This window comes from Lissotriton helveticus, chromosome 4_1 (assembly GCF_964261635.1).
Source record: "Lissotriton helveticus chromosome 4_1, aLisHel1.1, whole genome shotgun sequence".
Classification (NCBI taxonomy): Eukaryota; Metazoa; Chordata; class Amphibia; order Caudata; family Salamandridae; genus Lissotriton; species Lissotriton helveticus.
The window spans coordinates 937,519,094-937,546,271 of NC_136063.1; the positions used below are offsets into that span (position 1 = coordinate 937,519,094).

Here is a 27,178-nt window from a genome sequence, read left to right on the forward strand (position 1 = left end):
GCCGGATGGAGGAGAAAAGGGAATTCCAAGGCTTACGAGCAGCAAACCGTAAATCGTGACTGAGTGGCAGTGCCCAATTTTTTAATGAGAAAGATCAGTACTGTGCTACAGAGATCTGAAGTTTCTCAGCCGGATAAGCTTGTTTCAGAATAAGATCTTTATCGACAAGGGAGACAAGCTGAACTGAATGTGTGCCTCTAAAGGCAGCCAATGTAAAAAGTTAAGAGAGGGGATAATCTGCTCACGTTTCCTAGTGCCAAGGGATTAACAAGAAAACTAAAATGCCCTCCACTTTGAACCAAACCTCTGATGACGTCAAATGAGGGAAGAAAATAAGACCGACCTATACTATAATAGTTCCCTACATACACTCTGTTCGTCCATCCATCGCGACACCCTTCCACCCATCCATCCATCATGTCACCTTTGCATCCATTCAATTACCATTTACCTCACAAATGGACCCATCACCCTTTCACTCTAGAAGCCATTCATCCTTTTACTCTTCCATCCACTTATAAACAGTGGCAGCCCATACAGGTAAGCGCAGTGAGCGAGGCAAGTGAAAAATGACAAAATAGGTGACATAAATAAATAAATAAACTACTTACCTTGCGCTTATATAATCGCCGTCCTGGCGATGCCGCGAATTCAATGTAAGTGGTTTTATTTATTTTACCTATTCCGTAGATTTCACTTTCACCCCCCCATCCCCGCACCCCCCCCCCACTGCGCTTACCTGTATGGGCAGCCACTGCTTATAAATCCATCCATCAGCTCTTCCCCACTTTCTTCCATAATTTCACCAATTGATCCTTTCAGCCTTATAGCCATCCTTACATCTGTTTAACCTTTCTTGTTTGCACTCACTGCTCATTTCGTGTTTTAAACACAATTCTTTTTCTCACATTATTCTTTCTGTTAGATTTGGGGGTCCCTGGTTGGCACAGGTAAGAACTTGTGACAAGCAGGGACCCTCTCCTCTAGTCAGGACAAGGGGATTACCCTCTAAAATAACCCCTGCTCACCCTCTAGGTTGCGTGGCACGAGCAGTCAAGGCTTATCTCAGAGCATTATGGGTTAAGCATTTGTCAACACATACAGCAACTCAGGGACAACACCACACCAGGGTTTGTATAAAAATAAGTATTTTTATGTAAAAGGCTTAGCACAAGATCCCAATAACGTTTTAAATGAGGCCACAATACTATTTTAGGAAAAGAGTTCTTTGTTACCAAAAATGGGTAATTCAATAGTCTGTCTCTTCGTTCGACCCTGCAGGGATGAAATGCAGCCACAGAGTCAAATGCGCGAAGCGGACGCTTGGGTCCGATGCGCTTTGGTCACAGAGGGCGAATCGTGCACAGTACCTTAAAAATTCGTCCGACGTGGACGAAGCGCGGGCAGGAGTGAAGGCAAACGAGGGACGGTGTCGGCAGCTTTCTGGGGTGAGTCCGGCTCGCTGCAGGCGTCTCAGGGCGAGGCGTCGGCGCGGGACTTCGGGGAGCGATGCGGACGGTCCGGGTTTCTTAGGCATTCGCTGTGCGCGGCATTGATCCGTGTCGTGCCTCATAGCGGGGATGCCTTGGCGATGTGCGCAGCGTGGCATGAAGCGACCGGTGCATGCTGTACGTACGGGCCAGGCTCTTAGAGTGCGGGGCTGCCGGGGGACCTCATGAACGTGGTGCACGGCGTCTGGTACGCTGCGAGCGTACGGGCCATACTCAGCCGTGCGGTGCGCTCCGATCCCTGAGCCAGCGGCAGGAGTGCGGCGAGTCAGTGCGGCTCGAAGGGGGGAGGAGGAAGTGAGGTGCGGGTGGCCCTTGGTGAACGGTGCGAGCTACGGCTCGAGTTGGGAGCAGAGTTGCATGATGCGGGCGGCCAGGCACATACTTCAGAGCGGGCAGGGGTACGAGTCGCACTCGAATCGCGGCTCCAGCGGCAGGCAGATCTTGGCAAAGTCCAGCAGGTTTAGGAAGGCAGAAGGAGTCCAATAGTCATAGGACTCCGTTCAGGGGGCAAGCTCACCCACAAGCCATTGGAGGTAGTTGAAACACAAGTTGATTAAAGTCTCTCTCAGTCTTTTCCTCTCCTTTCACAGCAAGGCAACCACTGCAGGTCAATCTCCCAGGTCAGGGACAGTACTCCTCCTTGCAGCTTTCCCAGTTCCTTCTTGTCGGGCAGAGGTTTTTCTTGGTTCAAACAGGATCTAATTTCCTAGGAGCAGGGCTTCAATATTTACACCACATTTCTTTTGTTCTTTCAGGCCAGGGGGCCTTTGCCTAGTTCAGTTCAGTTTTTGAGCACTTTGTTTACAGGACTCTGGCTTGTCTTTTCAGTGTGCAGGGCAGAGACATCACACGCTCCGCAGGAGGTGGAGCCAGCATTGTGGTGGCAGAGCACAGCCCTATTCAGAGTCTAGGTGTACCCCTACCACCCATCTGGTTGTAATCTTTCTATTCACCACCTGGCAGCCCCAGCCTGTCTCCTGGAATTCCCCAGCCCTGTCACTCACAGAAACCAGACAGCAGATACACATCCTAGCAGAGGCGGGCTGAAAAGGTTAGGCAAGCAAATACCAACTTTCTAAAAGTGGTATTTGCAAACACAGAATATTAAAACAACCTTTACTAAAAGATGTATTTTATTATCCTGAGTTCAGGCATACCAAACTCGAATTTCTACAATTTTCCCTGAGTCTTTTGGGATTATAGAATGTAACAATTCCAACAGCCCATTCTGGCCTATGAGAACAGGTAACCTTACAAAAGTGAAAAACGAAAATGGCTGTAATTCACTATTAGGACATGCCACACACATCAGGGCTTGTCCTACCTTATACTTACAATGCACCCTGCCCTTCGGCCTACCATAGGGGTGACTAATATGAAGTTAAGGGAAGGTTTAGGGACTGGTAAGGGGGTGCCCTTGCCCAGTCAGCATGACAGTACCAGACTGCACGCAGGTTCTGCAATGGCAGACTTTAAACACATTTTACCAGGCTGCTTCTGTGGGTGGCACAACCAGTGCTGAAAGCCCACTAGCAGCATTTGGATTTACAAGCCCTGGGCACTCCTGGTGCCCTTTACTGGGGTCTGACAGTAAACCAAATAAGCCAATCACGGAATCCAATCAATGTATACATTTTATACAGGGAGCACTTGCACTGTGGCACTGATTGGCAGTGGCACAGTGCTCTGAGCAGCTAACACCAGCAAAACACATGAGGCACAGTAACCAAAGAGTGGAAGGGAGACCCACGCCAAGTGGCCAGGTCTAACACTTTCCATCTTACCTTTCTCTCTAAAACACAACTTCCTGCTCTGTAAGTTTTTTCTTTGTTTGCATCATTTATTTTCCTTTCTACTTTGCTGAACTTGGCTCACCTACCAGCACTCAGCCCCTGCTTCATAGCCCTCCTATTCCCTTAAAAGGTTTATGAGCACTTGTCTGCATCCTACAGAGGCCAGTATAAATGTTTATTAGAACAGTAGAACTTTGGGAGCTACAGTGACAACATTGGAGTGCTCTGGTCTTCTAATGTCCAGTAGAAGCAGGAGCATCAACATTCCAATGTTTGAAAAAGGTCTCACGAAGCCTGAGGGGATTTCAACCCACTCGGGCTCCGTGAGGCCTTTGTTTTACTAATTAGAACATTCCACCCTCTAGGGGCAGAATGATCTAATAGCCTTCAAGCCCTTTGTAACGGGCTCTACACTTCATTAAAGGCCTTCTCTCTTGTTAAAGGCCCTTGACTTTGGCTCATGCCTTTAACACTGGAGCAGGCCTTTAATGGCCGGTACAGCCCGATACTGAGGACTCTAAGGCTATATTAGAACATTGGAATGTTGGAAGCTCCATTGAAGACAATAGAGTGCTCCAGGCTTCGAATGGCCTGTAGAAGCCTGGAGCATCAACATTCTTATGTTTCCTTTCAAAGCTGTTGCTGTGTACAAAGACCTCACGAAGCCTGAAGGCCTTAATTTTACAAATGAGAACAGTCTGCCCTCTAGGGAAGGAATGGTCTAATAGCCTTAGAATCCTCTGTAGTGGGCTCTACCGGCCTTTGAAGGTCTCCTCCCTTGTCAAAGGCCCTCCGCGAAAACACTGGAGCGGGTCTTTAGTGCCAGTAGAGCCTGCTACGGTGGGCTCTAAGGCATTAGTGGTTAAGCTGCTAAGGTGGGGGTTTCACCTCGCCACTGACTTGTCATCCACGAGGAGGTTAGGTGCTAGGAGCTGTACATCTGTGAGTGGAATAGTACATTTGAAAGCTTCCAATAGAGCATCAATATGGCATAGCACCATGGCCTCTACTGGTACTGAATGCAGGGAGGGTTTGCCATGTTGGAAAAGGCATAGTTAAAGGTTGCAGTAAAACCTCTCGTGGCAATGTTTACTAGCATACCCTGGATAGAATCAATCAATCAATCAGGGATTTATAAACCATGCTACTCACCCGTGAGGGTCCCAAGGTGCTGGGGAGGGGAGGAGAGGGAATCTAAAAGAAATTCTACCAATCTGGCTAACTCAACTAAAGGAGCTGTAGTGCCATTTTGGCATAAAGAGTAATGGCTGAAGCTAGGATGGATTTTTACCAGAAGAAAACTGAATAAATTATGTCCTGCTTTGACAGGGATGGATGAAAGCAAAGAAAAGCCTATTTCAGATAAATACATGGGGCCTTATGACTATATCTCATCCATGTCCCTATGGCAGATGTGCACTGCTCAAATACCCAAAAAAAAGATACAACATTAAAATAAAGAAATAGTGCAAAAGATAGGACAAATTAGATATTGCTAGCACAGTGTGAGTACTTGGGTTGGTAGCAAATCCTAATATGCACGCTCGCATCCTGCCTTTCGGTGGTGAGGCTCCAAGCATTTCTCATTATGGAGCAAGGGCTGCCCAAAGGAGTTGGGGGGCTTTCTCAATTGAATGGGATAAAATGTCACAAGCCCATGGGGTAGCTACTATTGGTGTAGCAGGTGCAGTGCACAGGAGCTCATTGAACTATGATAATTGTTGTATTTTTCTACCCCAACAGCAGTCAAAGTGGACAGAATCCTTGCTTGCACCAGGGGCCATAGTTTCTCAGTTACGCTACTGCGAACGCTGACTCTGTACTCAATTACAACTTAGTTTCTCTTTACCATCCATGTTTCAATCATCAAATATATGTTCTGCAGGATGCAGATATCAGCTTGACACAACCGGGCTAAATAGAGTTGACATAAAGATGGCTGTGCACCAAGGTCTGCCACCAGATCTCCGAGACTCGGTGCATAAATTATATAATAAAAGTGAACGGATGGCGCCTTCGGCACTGGTCAATATACGGAAACTAGGAGGATCTAGAATTGACCAACTAGCAGTGACGTAGGAGAAATTAGCAATCCAGGATTTTTTTCACTTATTCCTGTACAAGACTGTAGTTTTTCCAAAGCCACTGAGCGATTGAGACACAGGATCCATTCTTCCAGCACCCCTTGAGATATCATGAACCTCTAACTGCGTAGCAGTCTCCCTACTAAGATTAGGGTGAAAATATGATTAGGAGTGGAGATGATGGGCTATGTTCATGTTAATCTGGAACTGGAGCGAAAAACACTTTTCAGTTTTTTTGCCAATAAATGGAAGACTGGGAACAGGATGAAAGTTACTTAGTATCATATTCCTAAATGTGGAATTGTTTAGGAGAAGCGAAATAAGGCCAGTTTTAAGTAGTTTGTCACATATCATCATACATTTGTCTCTTGCTTCTCCAAATATGGAGTGTTTTAATTTAACAAGAGGAATATTTAAACTTTTAGGTGATCTTTCGTTTTTTATTCTCGTAATAGCCATACTTTTAGTGTCAGTACAGCGAGCGCAAGGTGTGTGGTTTTATTTATTTATTTTACATTCCCTATCCTGTTGCCTGTCACTTTCAACCACTTTGCCCCCCTGCGCTTACTTGCATTGACCACCACTGACTTTTAGTTTTTTGGTTTTTGTAATCATTAAACTATCATATAACCGTGCAGACTGGCCTGTTGATCAGTATCACACTTGTTCAAAGCTCTTTCACTGCATTGGGTACAAGGGCATTGTGTTCTGTTTTCTCCTGCTCATATCACTACCCAACCATCCTGTCCCAGGGTAGTCTATAGCAACTGGGTGGAGTCACACCCACCCACTGAGCAACATGAACTGGTGGTGATCCCTATTCAAATAAAGCCCATGGAGGTACTTTATTCAGCAAGATTCTCATCACCCTTGGAGGTTCTACAATTACGTTCTGTACATGTTCTCAATTTAATTTCAAAAGGCCTGTCTACCTCAAGGAAGGTTGTTACTTGAGCTCAGACATTTCCCCTTTTAGAGAGAAAGCCTGGCTTTTCAATCTCTGCAAAAGTATTTAAAGCTTTTCCACCAAAAGTCAACGGCTTCATTGAGACCTCATAGAACACCCCTGGGCTGTACCCTGCTGCCTAGCCCTGCTGCGGTTTTTTGGCTTCCATTTCAGAGACCAAGTCCTATCATGCCTAGGTCCTGGTCTACAGTGACCAGTTGACTGTAGTAGGCGCTTAATGCTTTTTCAAACCTAAACTTAAAAAATGCATATCTCTGTTACCTTTCTTAGATTTCTTTTAGTGTCATCTTAGATTTCTTTTGGTGTCATTTTATTGATTAAAACATAATCTATTTTTATCAAGTGAGTTTTGATTTTTGTTGTGTTGTGTTATTAAATTTATGATTGTTTGGTACTGCATAAATACTTTACACATGGCCTCTAAGTTCAGCCTGTCTGTGCCATAGCTAACCCAGGGGTGGGGGTGGCGGGGGCAGGTTAATTTAGTAACTTTAGTAACTCATGCCAACAAGGAATAACGAATCCCCTGTTACTTACTTTTTCGGCCTTACGTAAAATGGTACAGACTTCAAATGATAGGATTTTCTATTATTTTAACACGAGATAAGAAGTTCGAGCAGTGTGATTCCTATCGGACCCCTCCTGCTTTCCCGGACATGCTTAAGCAGGTCAGGCTTGTCGAAATTAATAAGGGAGAAAATGAAGTAAAAAGCGAACACGTGGATTTTTGTGTGATGAATAGCAAATACATAGGTTGCCCCATTTGCCCTTAAAATTTGGAATAGGAGGCATTAGCGGTATACGAGAAATACCTCACCCTGTCGGACCATTTACTACTGCCGACATACTCTGAATTGGAACTAAGTCGTCGCTCCCACTCTAAAGGCAGTTTGCGTAGCTGCACTCCATAATGTAGGCTGAGCTCATGAGGCTGAACTAATTCAACAATTCCGTCCCTGTCTGTACTCATTATTTTTGTATTCTCCTTATTAAATAAAAAACAGGCATTGAGAAATATTACTATTACATAGCACAGAAACCGGCGCACACCGTCTCAATTTATTTAACACGTAATGAACCATAAAAAAAACGGCAGCCTATTAGGCCTAAAGGTCAGCGCAGCTTTCCGTGTGATATTTATGCGCGACCTTGTGCACCGAGTTCCGCTGTGGCATTTTCATGCTCCAGGTTTTATGTAATAATGCTGGAATAATGTTATGAGCTCACGGCATTACCCGCAGGCCTGAAATGAGAGGGTAAATCATTTGTTTTACACTACAGGAGACAGAAGGAATGAATCTATATCCTGGCGCGAGATTGTGAAGACGGATGTGCGCAATGCGGTTCCCTTTAGGCCAATTCAGTGCTGAAGACAGACTTTATATCGCAGCCAAAACGAGCTTACAACAAAAAGACGGATATTAATAAAAAGGCCACTGGAGAGGAAACATCAAGAGTTACCTTTCTCCTCAGAGAGGGTGCTTTCGACAGCTTGAGGAAAGTAAGATGAGGCTTGAAGTCTTTGCTTCCGGAGATGTCGATGCCGCTTTCAGCAAATGCCGCCGCTATGGATTCTGGTGAGGAAGCAATACAAACCATGATGCTGAGGAAACAGTTTTTTCTTTTTATTTTCAAAAACAGAAGACATGCCCTGTGAAATGGAATATGGCCTAACGGCACTCTAAAATTCGCATTAAACAATTCGTTTATGTATTAAAAAGTAGAGAGAAAAGAAGTAGACAGTGTGAGATATAGTGGGGCCCTCGGTGTGTGACAGCTCAGGGGTAGGGAGCAGCTATCGGCTGCAAGGAACTGGTTGCTGCAGCCTGGACTGGCCATATCGGGCATTGCCCAGGGAGGCTGGAAGGGTGGGGGCTGTTTTGCAGCGTGGGCCCGTAGGGTGACCAACCGTCCGTAAATTTCACGGACAGTCCGTAATTTCGGCCGCCTGTCCGTTGTCCGTGAAGGATTCTTTAACGGACCCCATTTGTCCATCATTTTAGCCGGGCCCTGGTCGCCCCCACCCTTAAGCCGGCACAGCTTGCCCCCACCTCCCTTCTTGACTCCGATGCAGTATCAAAGCGCAGATATCTAGCAGCATTGGAAGGCACAGCGGGATGGCAGCCCTGACACCTCCAGCCCTCGATGAGCTGTTAAGAGGTGCTCAAAGGTGACTGAGAGGAGGGGCTGCAGCTTCAGGAGCAGGGGCATCTATTCAGATGCAAACAGCCCTGAATGCGTCACGTCTCTGCAATTTAGAGGGGCCTTACACATTCAACACCGGACGCCTCCCCGGATGCCACCAAGCCACTCCAGGACGCACCCACGGACCCTTCACCTGCCAATCCTGCAAGTTCACCTGCATCCGGACCCGCAACCCACTCGCACCCGCCAAACCATGCCCCAACAGCAACCACCTGAAGTGCATCCTGCTCAACACCCGCTCCTTCCACAGACACGCCGTGGAACTATGGAACCTGCTCGACACCACATCCGCGGACGTCGCCTTCCTCACAGAGACCTGGATGAACGCCTCCTCAGCGCCCGAAATCGCCATAGCCATCCCGTACAGATACAAAATCACCCGGAGGGACCGCGTCAACCAGACTGGAGGAGGCATCGCCATCGTCCACAAAAACACCATCCGCATCTCGACCAACTCCGAAGACACCCTCACAGCCGCCGAATATCTTCACTTCCAGATACACACCGACCCCAAGACCACACTCAGAGGCACCCTCATCTACAGACCCCCAGGACCCTGTGCACAATTCAGCGAAGACATCGCAGACTTCATCAGCCCACACGCCTCCCCTCCGCCGACTACATCCTCCTAGGGGATCTCAACTTCCACCTGGAGAACAACAACGATAACAACAACACCACCCTACTGGACAACCTCGCTAACCTCGGACTCAAGCAACTGGTGAACACCCCCACCCACTACGCCGGACACACTCTGGACCCAATCTTCTCCTCCAGCAAGCACATCTCCTTCAGCCACTCCACCGGACTCCACTGGACTGACCACAGCTGCGTCCACTTCAGCTTCAGAAAGAACACAACTCACCACCTCCCGCAACAGGTTCCCCGCAGGAACTGGAACAAGATCACCACCGACCAGCTCACCGCATCACTGAACCAGAACCCGCCCGCCAGATCAACGGACCCCAACCAAGCAGCCCACAACCTCGCACAATGGATCTCCAACTGCGCCGACGACCTCGCACCCCTGAAAACCCATCCCAGCAGGCCCGGAAGCAAGAAAGCCCCGTGGTTCAACGACGACCTCAAGAACTCAAAGAAGAACTGCCGCACCCTCGAGAAAGCCTGGCGAAAGAACCCGACCACAAACAACATGACCGCCCTCAAGCACGCCACCCGCAAACACCACCAGCTGATCCACACCACCAAGAAGACAGTATTCAAGGAACGAATAGACAACAACGCGCACAACAGCAAAGAACTCTTCAGCATCGTCAAAGAGCTCTCCAACCCCAGCGCCGGAAACAACAACATCACTCCCTCACAAGACCTCTGCGACTCACTCGCCGCGTTCTTCCACAACAAGATCGCAGACATACACAACAGCTTCGGCGAACAGACCACGCACCTAACCACAGAACCAACGCCCCCCACCACCATCCTCCGCGACTGGACCCTAGTCAACACCGAAGACACCATCCGGACGATGAACACCATCCACTCTGGATCACCAACCGACCCATGCCCGCACCAAATCTTCAACAAGGCCGACTCCGTCATCGCACCCCAACTCCGGGACATCATCAACTGCTCCTTCGACACCGCCACCTTTCCGGAGAGCTGGAAGCACGCCGAACTCAGCGCCCTACTGAAGAAACCATCGGCAGACCCCACCGACCTCAAGAACTACCGCCCCATCTCGCTGCTCCCGTTCCCTGCCAAAGTCATCGAGAAGACCGTCAACAGACAGCTGGCCGCCTTCCTCGAGACGAACGGATCCCTCGACCACTCACAGTCCGGCTTCCGAGCCAATCACAGCACCGAGACCGCCCTCATCGCAGCCACTGACGACATCTGAACCCTGCTCGACAATGGGGAAACAGCGGCCCTCATCCTCCTGGACCTCTCCGCAGCGTTCGATACTGTCTGCCACCGCACCCTAGTACAACGCCTCAGCAACGTCGGAATCCAAGAGAAGGCACTGGAGTGGATCATCTTGTTCCTCACTGGAAGAACCCAGAGAGTCCGCCTCCCCCCGTTCAGATCTGAGGCCACCAAAGTCATCTGCGGAGTACCACAAGGCTCATCACTCAGCCCCACCCTCTTCAACGTGTACATGAGCCCCCTCGCAGCCATCGCACGTCAACACAGCCTCAACATCATCTCCTACGCCGACGACACCCAGCTGATCCTCTCCCTCACCAACGACCCCGCCACCGCCAGAACAAACCTACACGAAGGGATGAAAGAAGTAGCCGAGTGGATGAAGAACAGCCACTTGAAACTGAACTCAGACAAGACGGAAGTCCTCATATTTGGATCATCACCATCTGCCTGGGACGACTCCTGGTGGCCCCCGGCCTTAGGCAGCGCACCCAAACCAACGGACCACGCACGCAACCTGGGCTTCATCCTGGACTCCTCCCTGTCGATGACCAGACAAGTCAACGCCGTCTCGTCTTCATGCTTCAACATCCTACGCATGCTCCGAAAGATCTTCCGATGGATCCCCACCGAAACCCAGGCACTTGTCACCAGCAGACTAGACTACGGAAACACCCTCTACACAGGAACCACAGCCAAACTGCGGAAAAGACTCCAACGCATCCAGAACGCCTCCACACGATTCATCCTGGACATCCCCCGCCACAGCCACATCTCCGGACACCTGAAAGACCTGCACTGGCTCCCTGTCAGCAAAAGAACCACGTTCCGACTCCTCACCCACGCACACAAAGCCCTCCACGACCTGGGCCCCAGGTACCTCAACAGCCGGCTGACCTTCTACACTCCCACCCGCCAACTACGTTCGACCAACCACGCCCTCGCCGCCATTCCACGCATCCGGAGAGCCACCATGGGAGGAAGATCCTTCTCCTACCTGGCAGCCAAGACCTGGAATTCCCTCCCCATCCACCTCCGTCTTACCCAAGACCACCTTTCCTTCAGGAAGCAACTCAAGACCTGGCTGTTCGAGCAGTAGCGGACCCCCCCCCCCCTCGCGCCTTGAGACCCTCCGGGTGAGTAGCGCGCTATACAAATTTCTTGATTGATTGATTGATTGATACACATTCCATTTCTACCCAGGGCCCCAAACATCCTAGACTCCGCTCAGCCAGATTACACCGAGGCAGCACGTGGTTCTCTTCACAGAGCTTAATTACTGTCACTAAATTGTAAGCAAACCTCGGTTCTTTGAACATGCAGTCTATAATGTAATACAATAAAGAAAAGGTACAATCGCACCTACACTGATTGACAAAGTATGGAGGACAATCAGTTCAATCAGTTCTCTTAGAGTATCTCCTGTAAGTACTGTACATCACAGTGGGCGATGGCATTTTGGACAGAGAGCCTCTTGTGCAGGAGGGGGCGAGGAGCCCAAGATGATACTTGAATACTGCATGCCCACCCCTGTGCCCACCCTGGTGGATCCTGTTCCCCCTCCTGTGATGGCTCTTGTCCCCCCTGTGGTGGATCATGTCTCTGCCCTGGGAGGCTTCTGTCCCAGTCGTGAAGTTCTTGATGGGACTCTTCTCAAAAGGGCTCAGCTCAAAATTAATATGGAAAGGTGGGCGAGTAAGTAAGTGAAGGGATGGCTGGATGGCTGGATGAATTAGTGAAAGGGTAAATGGATGAATGAAAGAGTGAATAAATGGATAATGAGAGAGGATGGATGGATTGATTAATTGCGGGGAAGGATGGATGAGAGAAAATGTAAATAGCTGGATGTATGGGTGGAAGGGTAGCTGGATGATGGATGAGGGGAAATATGGATGAAGGGAAGGATGGATGGATGGAGGGGAAGGATGGATGGATGAGGGGAAGGATGGATGGAGGGGAAGGATGGATGGAGGGGAAGGATGGATGGAGGGGATGGATGGATGGATGAGGGGATGGATGGATGGATGAGGGGATGGATGGATGGATGAGGGGATGGATGGAGGGGAAGGATGGATAGATGAGTGGGCGAAAGGATGGATGATGAGGGGAAGGATGGATGGAGGGGAAGGATGGATGGATGAGGGGAAGGATGGATGGATGAGGGGAAGGATGGATAAATGGATGGGAAGAATTGATGGATGAGGGGAAAGATGGATGATGGATGAAAGGAAGGATGGGTGAGGGGAAGGATGGATGGATGAGGGGAAGGATGGATGGATGAGGGGAAGGAAGGATGGATGGATGGATGATGAGTGGGTGGGTGGAAGGATGGATGGATGATGAGGGGAAGGATGGATGATGAGAGGAAGGATGGATGGATGATGAGGAGAAGGATGAATGGATGATGAGGGTATGGATGGATGAGGGGAAGGAAAGATGGATGAGGGGAAGGAAAGATGGATGAGGGGAAGGAAGGATGGATGGATGAGGGGATGGATGGATGAGGGGATGGATGGAGGGGAAGGATGGATGGATGAGTGGGTGAAAGGATGGATGGATGATTAGGGGAAGGATGGATGAGGGGATGGATGAGGGGATGGATGGAGGGGAAGGATGGATGGATGGAGGGGAAGGAAGGATAGATGGATGATGAGTGGGAGGGTGGAAGAAAGGATGGCTGGATGCTGAGGGGAAGGATGGATGGATGGATGATGAGTGGGTGGGTGAAAGGATGGATGGAGAGTGGGTGGGTGAAAGGATGGATGGATGGATGAGGAGTGGGTGGGTAAAAGGATGGATGGATGAGTGGATGGGTGGGTGGATGGTGGGTGGGTGAAAGAATGGATGAGTGGATGGGTGGGTGGATGGTGGGTGGGTGGGTGGGTGGATGGTTGGGTGGATGATGGGTGTGTGCATGAGGGAAATCATGGATGGATTGATAAGTGCAAGGGTGAATGAATGGACGTATGAGTGAAAGGGTGGATGTAAGGATGGATGAGTGAGTGAAAGGGAGGGTAGATGGACAAAAGGATGAATAGATGTGTGAAGGAGTGAAATGATAGATGGATGAGTGATAGGGTCAATGGATGGATTCATGAGTGGATGAGTAGATGGATGGATGGGTGGATGGATGGATGGGAGGAAGGAAGGAAGGTTGGCTAAGTAAAAAGGTTGATGGAGAGAGAAAGGGAGGATGGCTGGACGACTAAAAGAGTGGATGGGTGGAAGGATTAGTAAGTGAAAGGATGGCTGGATTGGTGAAAGGGTAAATGGCTGGATGGATGAGTGAATGGATGGATGGGATGAAGAGTTGATGGATAAGTGTACAGATGGATAGGGTAAAAGGGTGGATGGATGGATAATGGATGGATGAGTGAAAGGATGGATGAAGGGATGGATGAGTGAAATGATAGATGGAAGGATACATGATGGATAGGTTTGCAAATGGTTGAATATGTTTGGAAATGGCTGGGCTTACTTATATACTATTGCGCGACCTCTGATGTGTCTGTAAAACTTACCTATTGTCCTGAAGTTTTGTCCTGAATTTTGACCTCCTGTCCTGAATTTGTGTCCTGAATTTTGACCCTTTGTCCTGAATTTTTACACTCACCATCCTGAATTTGCACCAATGCCAGTTGGTCACCCTAGCGTGGGGAGTGGTTTTGTTACTAGGGCCGGTTTTTGCAGCAGTGCTGCAATATCAGCCCCCAGAGGTAAAAGGAGCAAGCAAAGTGTTTCGAGCCTCCCGGGGCCAGGCAGTGCTTCATCAGGGGTGATTGAGAAACTTGCCATGGCTGCTTTGGTGTCACAGTCCAGCCTGTTGCGGAATGTGGGGGTGGCGGGGGCACTGCAGGAGAGAGCCAGCAGTAAGACACAGTGGATAAGATTGCCCATTGTGTGGGACTGTGGGGAAGGATGGCAGACAGAACGTGAAGCAGGGCAATGTTGCCAGGCAGGGTTGGCCCACCCACTGTGCAAAGCAGCTCTTTCGTACACTAGGAATAGTTTAGAGTCAGATTATGCATGTTTACAGACCTCTAGTAGAGTTCATTATTCTTTAAACATCTGATCCCATGTCGGATATTAGGGGATTTCATGTTACCTTCTGTGTGAGTCATCCTTATCTTGCAAAACAGAAATGCAACCATAACTCGCATTCCTAAAACAATGATTATGACCTCACCCTTCATGAAACAGACAATTTCCAATGTTGTAAATCATCTTAGAAAGCGCATTACTTATAACAATTCCAACCCGCTTTGACAGAGCCAGAACCAGGATTTAGCATTGTCGACCCCAGGTAAGGACGCAGTAGATCCTTTCTCTCCGGAAATTGTAAAACCAAGATAGGCTGTTGGGTCCTCAGCACAGTATAAATAGTGCTGCTTCCAAGATAGCTGACATTTCAGAAATTCCTCGAGGTCAGCTGTAATGTTTGACTTTGAATCGGTCTAGCGTGACCGGATACCTGCAGTTGGTGCTCTGTGCTTTTTTGTTGCTAGGAATATCTACAACTTTGAAAAATCATACCTTTGGTTCCCTCCATAAGATTTTTGTCTTTTTGTGTCTACTCACTCTTCAAATTTCTCTCTACATTTATAAATTGGACTGGGATTTTTATTGTGTAGAGTTTTCTACTTTTTAAATGTTTTGTTGCTGATCAGTGCTTTACACATTTCTCCTAATTTAAGCATGCCTTCCAGCATTGTGCTACAGCTGCCAATGGTTGAGCTCAGGTTTAAATGATTGTAATCTAACTAAAGAGGAGTTGGCCTAACGGCTAAGGCGCTCGACCTCGGATCTGGGGATCTGGGTAAAGACGCCAAAAAATTCCTGTGATTCTGGGCAAATCACTTACAGCCTGATTCATCAAGCTAAATTGCACTCGCAAATAAGGAATGTGTAGGAATCGCTATTTATTTAGCAATTCCTACATGAATACCGTTTTGCGAGTCCTCAATAGCGAATCGCTATAATTCGCTATTAGGGGCTCGCAAAACGGCCCCTTGATGAATCAGGCTGATAATCTCCCCGTGCCTAAAAAAATGAAAGTGTGTCCTCATGTAACGTAACTGGTGCTATGTAAAGCGCTCTGATACCTGATTCGGATCGGGTCTAGTTCGCGCTATTTTAAACTCTGGGGAAAAAAACTGTACTTGGTAAGATGTAGTGCCATTTCTTGGAGGACTACCATCGATTTTGAGAAGAATTGTGAGAATGTGGATTAGTCGGAGTGTGGGTAGGGGCCAAGACTCACAAGCAGCAAAGCTACCAGTTTATCATGATATCCCTTCCCCCTCTTGACACTTGAAATAAATAGTATATTATACTCTGTGCATCTGAATATATGGTTTAGGTCATAGTATTTATTCAGATGTGTAGGTTTTATCAAAACAATTTAACCAAAGACAGAGAACAAGGGTCAAATTTGCGAAGCAAAATCACACCCGAGAGATGGCTATTGGAGAGTTGTTTCCATGTGTAAAGTACTTGTTATATGCAATCTGACAGGCAGTAAAAAGATTTTTCTTCTGTCACATTTGCTGTGCTGTGGTAAGAAACTCAAATGTGACCTTTGCACTGTAGTAATAAATGTGTGTTTATTGGTACAATAGCTCTAAATGTGACCTTTGCACTGTAGTAATAAATGTGTGTTTATTGGTACAATAGCTCTAAATGTGACCTTTGCACTGTAGTAATAAATGTGTGTTTATTGGTACAATAGCTCTAAATGTGACCTTTGCACTGTAGTAATAAATGTGTGTTTATTGGTACAATAGCTCTAAATACCTTGTTATTGGGCTATCTTCATATATTTTTGCCGCCATGGCTTATGTTGTTTAGCATATAAACGTATGGTGTACCCTATCGCCAGTAAACTTTCCAAATTAAATGTTGTTGCATTGCAAAGCTTGGCAAATAAAAACAGTAAAGCAGCTGTCCTTCAAAGGAGCACTGTTACCACCCTATGTGAATTTCAAAGATGCTTGCGGTAACATTTAATGTCAGGATATGGCAGCACGCTTTTGGCATGAGGTGTTTGAAGTTTCTTTCCCATGTCTTTGTTTAGGTTCCAAATATTATCAGAGTGCCATCTAGACTGGAGACAGGACATGGCATGATCAAAGTATTTACTACACACAAAAATATGAAAGTTATTTTAATGGAGTACATTTTCCTTAAGTACATATATAGGCAATTCAACCTCTCAATTTCTTTGCTAAATTTGTAGAATTATAAATATCGTTTTTTTTTAGTGGTGTACAGTACCAATTAAGTTATAGGGGCCAAACAGAGGTCCAGGTGGACAAGATACAATAGGGTCCTCTTCTTGGCCTTGCAAAATGGATCTCAAAATGACTAGAAGTCCCTATGCAAACACAGATTTGCGGCTTATCGAGTGTAGAAATGAGTATGTAGTATATAGATGCAAAGTAATACCTGCTTTTCAATAATGGAAATAATAGTAGCCATAGAAAATTAAGTAGAGTCACAGTATTACATTTTACTGACGTATTATACCTTTTGTATGAGCTAAAGTAGTGTGCTTGCATTTTGAAAATGATAGAGCTTTTCAGATAGTGCAGAAGCAGGCAGACATTTGGCCACTGCAAAAATTGCAACTTTTAAAGAGTAAATATCGATACAGCAAGTAAAGGGTCTTCTACAGATATTTCTCAGTACGTTATGTTATGTTATGTTATGTTACATACATTTGTAACGCGCACAGCTGCCCCAGCTAAGGGGCGTCCTGGCGCGTGTCAGGTAATATGCAACACCTACATGGAAACACAACAGATAAAAGACACAGATGGCGAGTTTATTAAAACAAAAAGGTCTTTAAAGCTTTACGAAAAGCTAGAAGGTCATCTACTAACCGCAGCTCTACCGGAAGGGAGTTCCAGAGCTGAGCCGCTCTGACCCGAAAGGACCGGCCACCAGCCCGACACAACCTGAATCGAGGGACCACAGTAAGAGCGTGACCCAAGGATCTCAGGGGCCGGGAGGGCACATACCAGGACAAAAGGTCCGCAAGAATTGGGGGACCCTCTCCCCTCAGGATCTTGAACGCCAGACACAGCACTTTAAACTGGATTCTGGCTCTGACGGGCAGCCAATGCAGAGATCTAAGTGTGCTGGAAACAGGGCTAGTACGGGGTAAGCCCACTATGGCTCTCGCCGCGGCGTTCTGAACACGCTGGAGGCGAACGACCGCAGCCAAATTGGAGCCTACCAAAAGAGAGCTTGCATAGTCCAGGCGAGATAACACAGTAGCCTGGACTATCAGCTGCCTGGTACTGTGGTCAAAGAACTTCAGAATGGGGCGCAACGACCGTAAGATGCCGAAGCAACAGGCCGCGGTTTTCTTAGAGTGGACCTCAAAGGAAAGCACAGGGTCCATCCATACTCCCAGATTCTTTAGTTCAGTGACCGGAAGAGGGGCCGGCCCCAGCTCCGCAGGCCACCACCTGTCCCCCCAAAGATCCGCCGTCCTACCGACGATCATGATCTCCGTCTTCTTAGCGTTGAGCTGGAGACAGTTGTTCTTCATCCAGCTCGCCACCGCCCTAAGTCCACTCTGAAACCTGGGGGCATCCCGGTCCGGGTCCCCGCTGATAGAAACCGCTAGCTGAGTATCGTCAGCATATGAGACCATAGTCAAGTCCCATTGCTTGACGACCTCAGCCAGCGGTCTCACGTAGAGATTAAACAACGTGGGACTCAGCGAGGAGCCTTGCGGCACCCCCTGTCTCAGAGGATGGAATTGGGACTGGAACGGTGGCATGGCAACGCTAAAGAAACGATCGTCAAGGAAGGACCGGAACCATTGGAGTGCAGAACCACCCAGGCCACTCTCCTCCAGGCGATGCAACAGGATGGGATGAGAGACAGTATCAAACGCGGCGCTCAGATCTAATAAAACGAGCGCCGCAGTCTGCCCCGCATCCATCACCGTGCGAAGATGTTCAGCCATGGAGAGAAGGGCGGTCTCCGTGCTGTGACCAGCACGGAAGCCGTTCTGGGTGGGGTCCAAGATGTTAGCCTTGACAAGGTGAGCCGAGAGAGCTTTGTTAACGTGAGCCTCTAACACTTTGGTAGGCCAAGGAAGCAGGGAGATGGGCCAATAGTTTTCAGGTTTGTCTAGGTCCAAAGAAGGTTTCTTTAAGATGGGAGAAACCACCGCCCGCTTCCAGCTAGCGGGTACCGTGCCGGACTCCAACGAGATGTTAATCAAGGAGTGTATCACGGCCCGGCCCACGAATGACTGGTCTCTGAAGAGAGTGGAACTAAGCGGGTCGGCAGGGGACCCAGACTTATCCTGCTGCGCCAAAAGGTCAAACCCTGCAGATGTCAACGGGGGTAACTCACGCAAAACGATGTCTCCATAGATGTTAATCGGAGACTCTACTGGAGGCCCTATACAAGGGAACGTCTTATAGATGTTTTCGACCTTTTCCCGAAAAAACAAAGCCAGGGCCTCACAGTGAGTGGTGGAGCCGGTTGTCGGGGCGCCCGTTCGTTTTGCTAAGAGATCCTTCATCAGTTTGAAGATGGTTTTAGAGGGATTAGAGCGGCTGCGAACTTCGGCAGTATAAAAAGCTGCCCGAGCTTGGCAAACAGCCCGATGGTAAATTTTGACGGAAGCGAGATACGTAGCTTTTTTCCCGGTATCATACGCCTTCCGCCAAGCCCTCTCTGCACGCCTGCAACTACCCTTGAGTGTCCGTAAGGCGCCATCGTACCACGGACTTGCCTCCCTCAAGCTGGTTTTGCAAGCGGTAATTGGAATAAGAGCGTCCAGCGCCTTAGAAATCCAGGCGCAGAACCCATCGTATCCTGTGTCAACCGTAGAGAAAGGTTCTAAGGGCTCCGCGGCGAGGACACGATGTAGGTCTTCCAATCGTAATTTACTCCAATGTCGCCTCGCAACCAGCTTTGCAGGGGGGGCGATGATCTTACCCGGCAAGGGGGTACTGATGTCAACCAAAGAATGGTCTGTCCAGCCCAGGGGTGAAACGGTGATAACAGAGGCATCTACCAAATTGGTGAAAAAAGGATCTAGAGTATGGCCACCTGTGTGGGTGGACTGTCGGACCAATTGCGTAAGCTGAAGGGCCTCCAGATCCGCAAGAATGCCAGAGACTGAAGGGATGCTGGGTTTGTCAAAATGTAAGTTAAGGTCGCCCAAGATGGAGAAATTGGGACAGCCTACCACCAAGGAGCTAACCACATCAGGGAAGGCAGCTCTAAACGCCGTTTCGCTCCCAGGGGGACGATAAACCAGCATCCCCGAGAGTGAAAAATGTGGGGTAACAAGGATCTTGAACACCGCACTCTCACACCCCGCAATGGACAAGCCCGACCAGCTGCAAGTAAGGCCAGATCGAATAGCAAGAGCAATGCCCCCTCCCCTCGTAGATCGATTCAGGGTAAAGACAGTAAAATCAGGGGGGAATGCCAGGTTAATGATAGCCGAATCATCATCCTTCAGCCATGTCTCTGTGATGGCCACGATGTCTGGGGCCTCATCCTGTAACAGGTCAAACACGGCCTGATAATGCGACACCAGGGACCTGGCGTTAAGACTGAAGATGCGGAGAGCATGACCCGGGCGATAGCTCTGAGAAGCAGCTGCCAGGTTAGGATGACAGATTGGGGTGGGGGCATCCAAAGTCCACCTGCCGCAGGGGCACCGATGAGGACCGGTTAGAGGGTGTATAGGAGGTACACAACTTACCGACAGACGCCCAATATCCCGCAGGGTATCACTAGAGTACACCAACATGGCAAAACAAGAGGGACAGCTCTCCCAACCAGCAAAGTCTAGCCCGAGCCCCGCGCGTCCCTAGCGCGGAAGGGCGCAGACGGGCAGGACTCTGGCACGACTCCGGCCACGCGAGGACATGCCCGCTGTGCTATCCCGCTGCGCTGGGAAGGAGCTTCAAATAGGCGTCCCTCGCCGGCACCTGCGCACTGAGCGCACGAAGGGAGTGGCTCCTCCTGAGCCAGCCAACCCGCTCCAAGATGGCGGCGCCACAACTTCCCCCCACGGAGACCCCGGACCCGCCCAAGCGGCGGTGCTCAACAATTAGAGTGCAGGTAGGAGGGCAGTTAAAAACAAACAAAGTAAAACAGACCAGAAATAACAGATATGAAAAAACGGGCGATTTAAAAACAATGCTCAGCGAAGCGCTTCCAGCCTCAGAGGAAAGAGCAGATATGAAATAGAGCACGTCGCGCTTCCAGCAGCGCTGCGCTACCTGACAAGGAAGCCTCGAAGGGGAACTCGCCTCAAATAGGCGTCCCTCGCCGGCGCCTGCGCACTGAGCGCACGAAGGGAGTGGCTCCTCCTGAGCCAGCCAACCCGCTCCAAGATGGCGGCGCCACAACTTCCCCCCACGGAGACCCCGGACCCGCCCAAGCGGCGGTGCTCAACAATTAGAGTGCAGGTAGGAGGGCAGTTAAAAACAAACAAAGTAAAACAGACCAGAAATAACAGATATGAAAAAACGGGCGATTTAAAAACAATGCGCAGCGAAGCGCTTCCAGCCTCAGAGGAAAGAGCAGATATGAAATAGAGCGCGTCGCGCTTCCAGCAGCGCTGCGCTACCTGACAAGGAAGCCTCGAAGGGGAACTCGCCTCAAATAGGCGTCCCTCGCCGGCACCTGCGCACTGAGCGCACGAAGGGAGTGGCTCCTCCTGAGCCAGCCAACCCGCTCCAAGATGGCGGCGCCACAACTTCCCCCCACGGAGACCCCGGACCCGCCCAAGCGGCGGTGCTCAACAATTAGAGTGCAGGCAGGAGGGCAGTTAAAAACAAACAAAGTAAAACAGACCAGAAATAACCGATATGAAAAAACGGGCGATTTAAAAACAATGCGCAGCGAAGCGCTTCCAGCCTCAGAGGAAAGAGCAGATATGAAATAGAGCGCGTCGCGCTTCCAGCAGCGCTGCGCTACCTGACAAGGAAGCCTCGAAGGGGAACTCGCCTCAAATAGGCGTCCCTCGCCGGCACCTGCGCACTGAGCGCACGAAGGGAGTGGCTCCTCCTGAGCCAGCCAACCCGCTCCAAGATTGCGGCGCCACAACTTCCCCCCACGGAGACCCCGGACCCGCCCAAACGGCGGTGCTCAACAATTAGAGTGCAGGTAGGAGGGCAGTTAAAAACAAACAAAGTAAAACAGACCAGAAATAACAGATATGAAAAAACGAGCGATTTCAATTTGAAGGTTTCCTCATATGATACAAAACATAATGTTTGATGATAATCAGGGATAAAACATCGATTACAAGACAATACGCCTTTATTGCAAAAGTACTACTTTATTAAAATGGATTTAAAATCATTGTTTGGTTCCAGTTGGCTTATAATGGTACCAAATATGTTGCAAAATCTTTCACACTCGCGAATGGCCACTTCTATTATCTAAGATTCTTTTCCAGACACAATCAAGGGTGTAGCTTCGGTGGGGGGGCATGTTGTGTTATACCCTTGATTAGTCATGCTGGCACTTTAATCATCACCCTAGTGCTCGCTTCACTCAATTGGATTTTTATTGAAGCAAGAAGCATACTCTAAATTACTTGCATAGCACACAAATCTATGGAATTCAGTCTCCCACAAGACCACATTGGGCGGGGGGGGGGGGGGGCGGGGGGAATACAACCTCAAGGTGCACTCTTTCCAAAATTCTAAACCTGGAAATACCTAGATTCATGAAGGAGTTTTTGAAACTGAAGTTCCGGCTTATTATTTCATTTATATCAGGTAAAGATTGCTTTTACCACCTCAATGACAAATGGGGATTAGAATGATTTCTTTGTTTTATTTTTGCATGTAAATAGACTATAGCATATTTTATTTGTTTTGCAGTTTTAGCGTCAACAAGACCCAATGAGTGTCAAAACCCTTTACATGGGAACTCATTACCAGCGGCATTCAAGCAGTTTTCAAAAGAACAGTTGTAAAAAAAATAATAAGAACATTTAATGGTTCAAGGCATCAGTTTCTGAAGGGTTTGTTAAAGTAGATTTCTGCACCATTTATGAAATTAAAAGGTGTTTTCAAAGTTCCAGTATAGGCTTTTTCGATGGATGTTGGGAGGAAGATGGAGGTAGATAGTCACTTTCTGTGGGACTTTGTAATGTGATTTATAGCTTTAAACATTTCACTGCCTACCTGCTTCACTATTTTTCAAAATTGAGAAAATGGATTCTTCATGTGGCGCAGTGTGTCAAGGATATGGTGGCATAAAATCAGCCCAGTACTGGGCTCTTGTGCCCATCACTTGTGGTACCACTCAGCCTGCAACAATTCATCCGGTTATCTTTGAGGATGAAAGTAAGAAAATGCCATTTTTTTGTGGTCACCCCAAGCTTTTTGATGGATTTTATTGCAGGTGTATTGACTTTAAACACGTAGTACTGACTCCTTAAAACATATAAAAGTGGCTAATCCCTGCTAGCATATTTAATTTACCTATAAATGCATAGAGTATTCTATATATTATATGGTACCCTGTGTACCCTGTGGCCTGCAAGTTAAATGTCTCTAGTGGACTACAGCAGCTATTGCGCCACCACTAACGTGACAATGCAAAGCTTGTTATCAGGCCTGCCACTGCAGTCAGTGTGCAGTTTTGAAAATGCAAATTCGATCTGGCAAATTAACCCTAGGCATGCTGTTGCCATTGTCCAAAGCCAGAGTGGCAGAACCCCCCCCCCAGTGTAGGGGGTGGAGAAAACCTGTTCCAGAACACCTAGTTTACTAGTGGACATCCTCCTTTCCCTAGCAGCAGCTCAGTGGTATGCCCAGTGCTCTTACATGGAGAAGAAATATTCTGCTGTGTTGGATTTTGGCATAGCAGTGCACTGTGGGATTATTTAGGGCCAAACCCCCCAAGATGTGCTGTCAAAGTGGATAGATTTGCCCCTGTGAGGTATTTCTTTATTTCTCAGGGAGTTTCCCCCCATTTACAAGCTAGTGCCAGGCATTAAAGCCACACTGCTGGATACCTTCTTCAGAACACCTCTGAACCTATGGAATACAGAAGATATAATGCACCCTGGACTGTAAATTGTGGAGAGAGACCCCGAGGGCTTGTGCTGCTCCCACTTGTACCCAGGACTGAAGAGTGGTCTCCAAGGGCTAGTTGGCTAGCTTCCTGTTAAGCTCTGGGGAACACAAAAGCTGCAAGAAACTCAAGACTCTGCTGAACCCAGTTGACTAGTTCCAACTGGATTTGCTCTGGACCCTTCTGGTGGCTTCTGGGAGATTGAGCCCTAACCCCCAAGTGATGTTGAAAAGATCCTGGACCCTAGGCTAGTGAAGATTGGACTCTCTCCCCAACATGAACTGCAAACCTGGATACAAACTTTTTCCAAAAAGAACCAAAGGCTACCATCAGACTAGCCGCCATCGAGTTGCGAGTCAGATTCAACTTGCTTGTTTGTCCCGCTAAAAGAGGTCTGATCTCACAAAAAGTTGTTAAGTACAAAGGAAGCAATTGTCACTGGGAGAAGATACTAAAAGTAACTGGCCAGCAGGGAAGCTTCCAGGGGTGCGAATTTCAACTTTCTCCCGGTCAGAGCTTTCCTGCCAAAAGTCAACAGCTTCACCGAGACCTTTCCAAAGGCTGTCTGGTCTCATGGAACCCACCTCTGCCACAGCCTGCTGTCTTGTCCCACTGAGGATGTTCGAATTCCAAAAACAGTTTAAGTCAGTGGACCGAACCTGGTCTCTGTATTCAACTTGCACGCCATCGCATTTGGTCTTAACTGTTGACTTTGACTCAATCTAGCATGACCAGACACCGGTGACTGTCTCTTTGCGCTTTTTACTAATAGACACATCTAAAACTTAGAAAAATCATATCTCTATTCCATACATCCTATTGTTTGCAATTTTTGGTATATATTCTAATAACTATGTTCCTACTGTTATACATTGTAATGAGATTTTTATAGTGTTTCTACTTTTTGACTGTTTTAGTATTGATAAACAGTTTACACATTACTCCCAAGTTAATCCGACCTGCTCTGTGCTACAGATATCAAGGTGTGAGCTATGGTTTACATTGAGGCCTATTTGGACCTAATCAGGAATAGTGCCCTTATTACTTTAAGAGGACTACCATTCACTTAAACTAATAATTCACTTTCTCATACTGTGCAAGTGCCGTCTCAGGCAGGTCCAAGTGGTGTTGCACTCGCTGCCAGGACAGAGAGTTGGATGTTTGGAAGGAGGTCTGCAAGTGGAGGAGATTGGGAATGCAATCCAACATGGCAATGATTTATATGACAGGCCATCTCACCAGGGTGATGCAGACTTGCCAGCGTCATTGATCATTCACCTGATATCACAATTTTCTTGTCATGAAGAAAGCATGAATAATTATTGAAATTACCTCCCCAGCATTCCAATTTTAATGAAAATGCATGCCATGTATATTATAATTCTTTGTGGTATAGTAATAGTAATGTTATTTCACAGTATGATTACATTTTACAGATAGTTAAATTGAAATTTAATTTGTAGCTTATGATGTCTATAGCTCAATATAGCTAAGTGGTGTCAATTATGTAAATGGAATTGTTTTATGTATTTTTATTAAAAATAAAGGAGATGAATTGTGTATGAAAGTCCCCTTTTCGTATGGTCAGCCCCACACTTTTTCTCTCCATTGCTGATGGTTATGACTCTGAAAGTGCCCTGAAGCCTGCTAACCAAGGCCCTGTGTTACTCTCTCCCTAAAATATGATACATGTGAATTGGTAACCCCAATTGGCGAGGACTTTGATCCCATTATATGTTCCTGGTAAGTGGTACCAGTATTACCTAGGGCATGGGAGTTAAAAGGGTCACCAGGGCCTGATGCAGTAGTGGCTGGCATGACTCGTGTGCAAGTGTGGGCACAGGGGGCAGCGGGCAAGAGGTAAATGCAAAACTAAAAAATGTAAAATAAATTATACACTTACGTTACCGCCGGGTCCTGCTGCCGCGTCTCTGCTTCTTGCTCCTGCTCTCCTTGTGGGACAGGAAGCCAGGAAGAACAGCCATGCTCCCCGGACCAATCACAATGCTGCATTGCAGCGTTGTGATTGGTAAGCACCAAGGCTCTGCTGACCAATCACAATACTTTAATGCAGCGTTGTGATTGGTTTTGAGCGACCTGGTTTGACGCTCAACCAGGGGATGGGGGCCTAGGCATGTCCTCCATGCAGGCTGTAATGCATCCTACATGGAGGACAGGGAAAGTTCTCATGACTGGTTTTGGTGGCCCGTGAGGGCCAACCAAACAATCATTGTGTACTTAGGAATGGGCAAACCACTCCTCCCCTGCTCCATGAGCCGAGCAGCCCCCCCCACCTCTCCACCCGAAAGGAAATATAAAATGATAATAACTAAAAGTTAATATAATTTTATATTTCCTTTCCTTTACACTGCTGAAAAGAAGTGGTGCGACTCTCCTCCGCCATAGCGGAGGAGTCGCCACTGCCCTGAAGCACTGATTGTGCAACCCTGAGTCTAATTGTGCAACCAGAGTGACCAAAGTAACTAGATGACAGAAGTCCTGCCATTGCAGACTGCAGGAGCAGTGAAAATTGCTCAAACGCAACTTTGCCCTCATCATGAGTTGCAGTGTCACAACACTATTTTTAATATATGCCAGTCACCCCTGAAGTAGGCCTCCTAAGCACAGGAGGCATAGCGCATTATAATAAATGTGAAGACGCATTTGCAAGCACATATGACCCTATAGCAGCCTCATTCCATTAGGGACTACTATAAGAATTTAGGGGGCCATAGGATAACATGTTATGGCACGGGGCACTCCTACGTTGCCAGCTCAATTATGGTCCCACTGAAAAGTGTTGTGTTTGGTATCAAACTACTTGCCTCATCAAATCCGACCTTCTCCTAAAGTAGGAGTTAATAAGACATGCACCCAGGTGGCTACCTTAGAGGTTGCCCACCCGTGTCCTGTGGCCAGTCGACAGCCTGCAGCTGCTGCCGCCAAGACAGGAATCTGAACCCCTGCCAAGAGGTGTGAACTCTCTCAGGAGGCAGAAACAAAGGCCTGCCTGGGTGGGAGATGTGAACTACCTCCCTGACAGGTTGGCTAGCAATGTGGCATATCAAGGTGGTGAGCTTCAAAGCTCCCCACCTCTGAAATACAATTAGGCTTCCTTGCAGAGGAAGAAAAGCCAACCCCCTGCCCCATGACAGGTAGGAAAATTAGATAATCAGGGGGCGTATACCCCCAGAAGGCTACCCACACCCCTAAGTTGAGCTACCTGGTCTGTACAGCAGAAGAAGGGTGCTGCTATTTTTAAAAGTGGCAAAATAGAGGCTTCTGAATAGAAAAGGTGCCACCCTCCACAGGATGTGTTCACCTCAGTGGCAGGTTAGCTGCTGGGGCTGATTGCCCATTGGCTACCAGCACCCACATCCCTAACGCTGCAAAATATCGTATTTAAGGGGCTCCCCTGGACCCAGAACATCACATTTGATCGACTTGCAACCAAGGACAAAGAAAAGTCACAAGTTTGCTACTTCAGGACCTGCACAAAGATAAAGCGCGATAACCTGCACCTATGGCAACCATCCTGCGACTACATGACTGTGACTTGTCCCGGACCACACACCAAATTACAGAGGAAGGAGTAACCCTGGACAAAGCACTGCGCTACGCTCGGGTAGTGTGCAAAGTTTGCGCTACTTCGCA

The 27,178-nt window shown here is 48.0% G+C and overlaps 1 protein-coding gene across 1 annotated transcript in view; it reads right to left on the reverse strand.

Annotated features, from left to right (window-relative positions):
• Positions 1 to 27,178, reverse strand: part of LOC144828093 (uncharacterized) — a 394,020-nt gene that overhangs the window by 60,523 nt on the left and 306,319 nt on the right. The window contains exon 6 of the mRNA XM_078686222.1: positions 7,817 to 7,929. Coding sequence (XP_078542348.1) covers positions 7,817 to 7,929 — 113 coding nt within the window. The remainder of the gene's footprint in view (positions 1 to 7,816; positions 7,930 to 27,178) is intronic.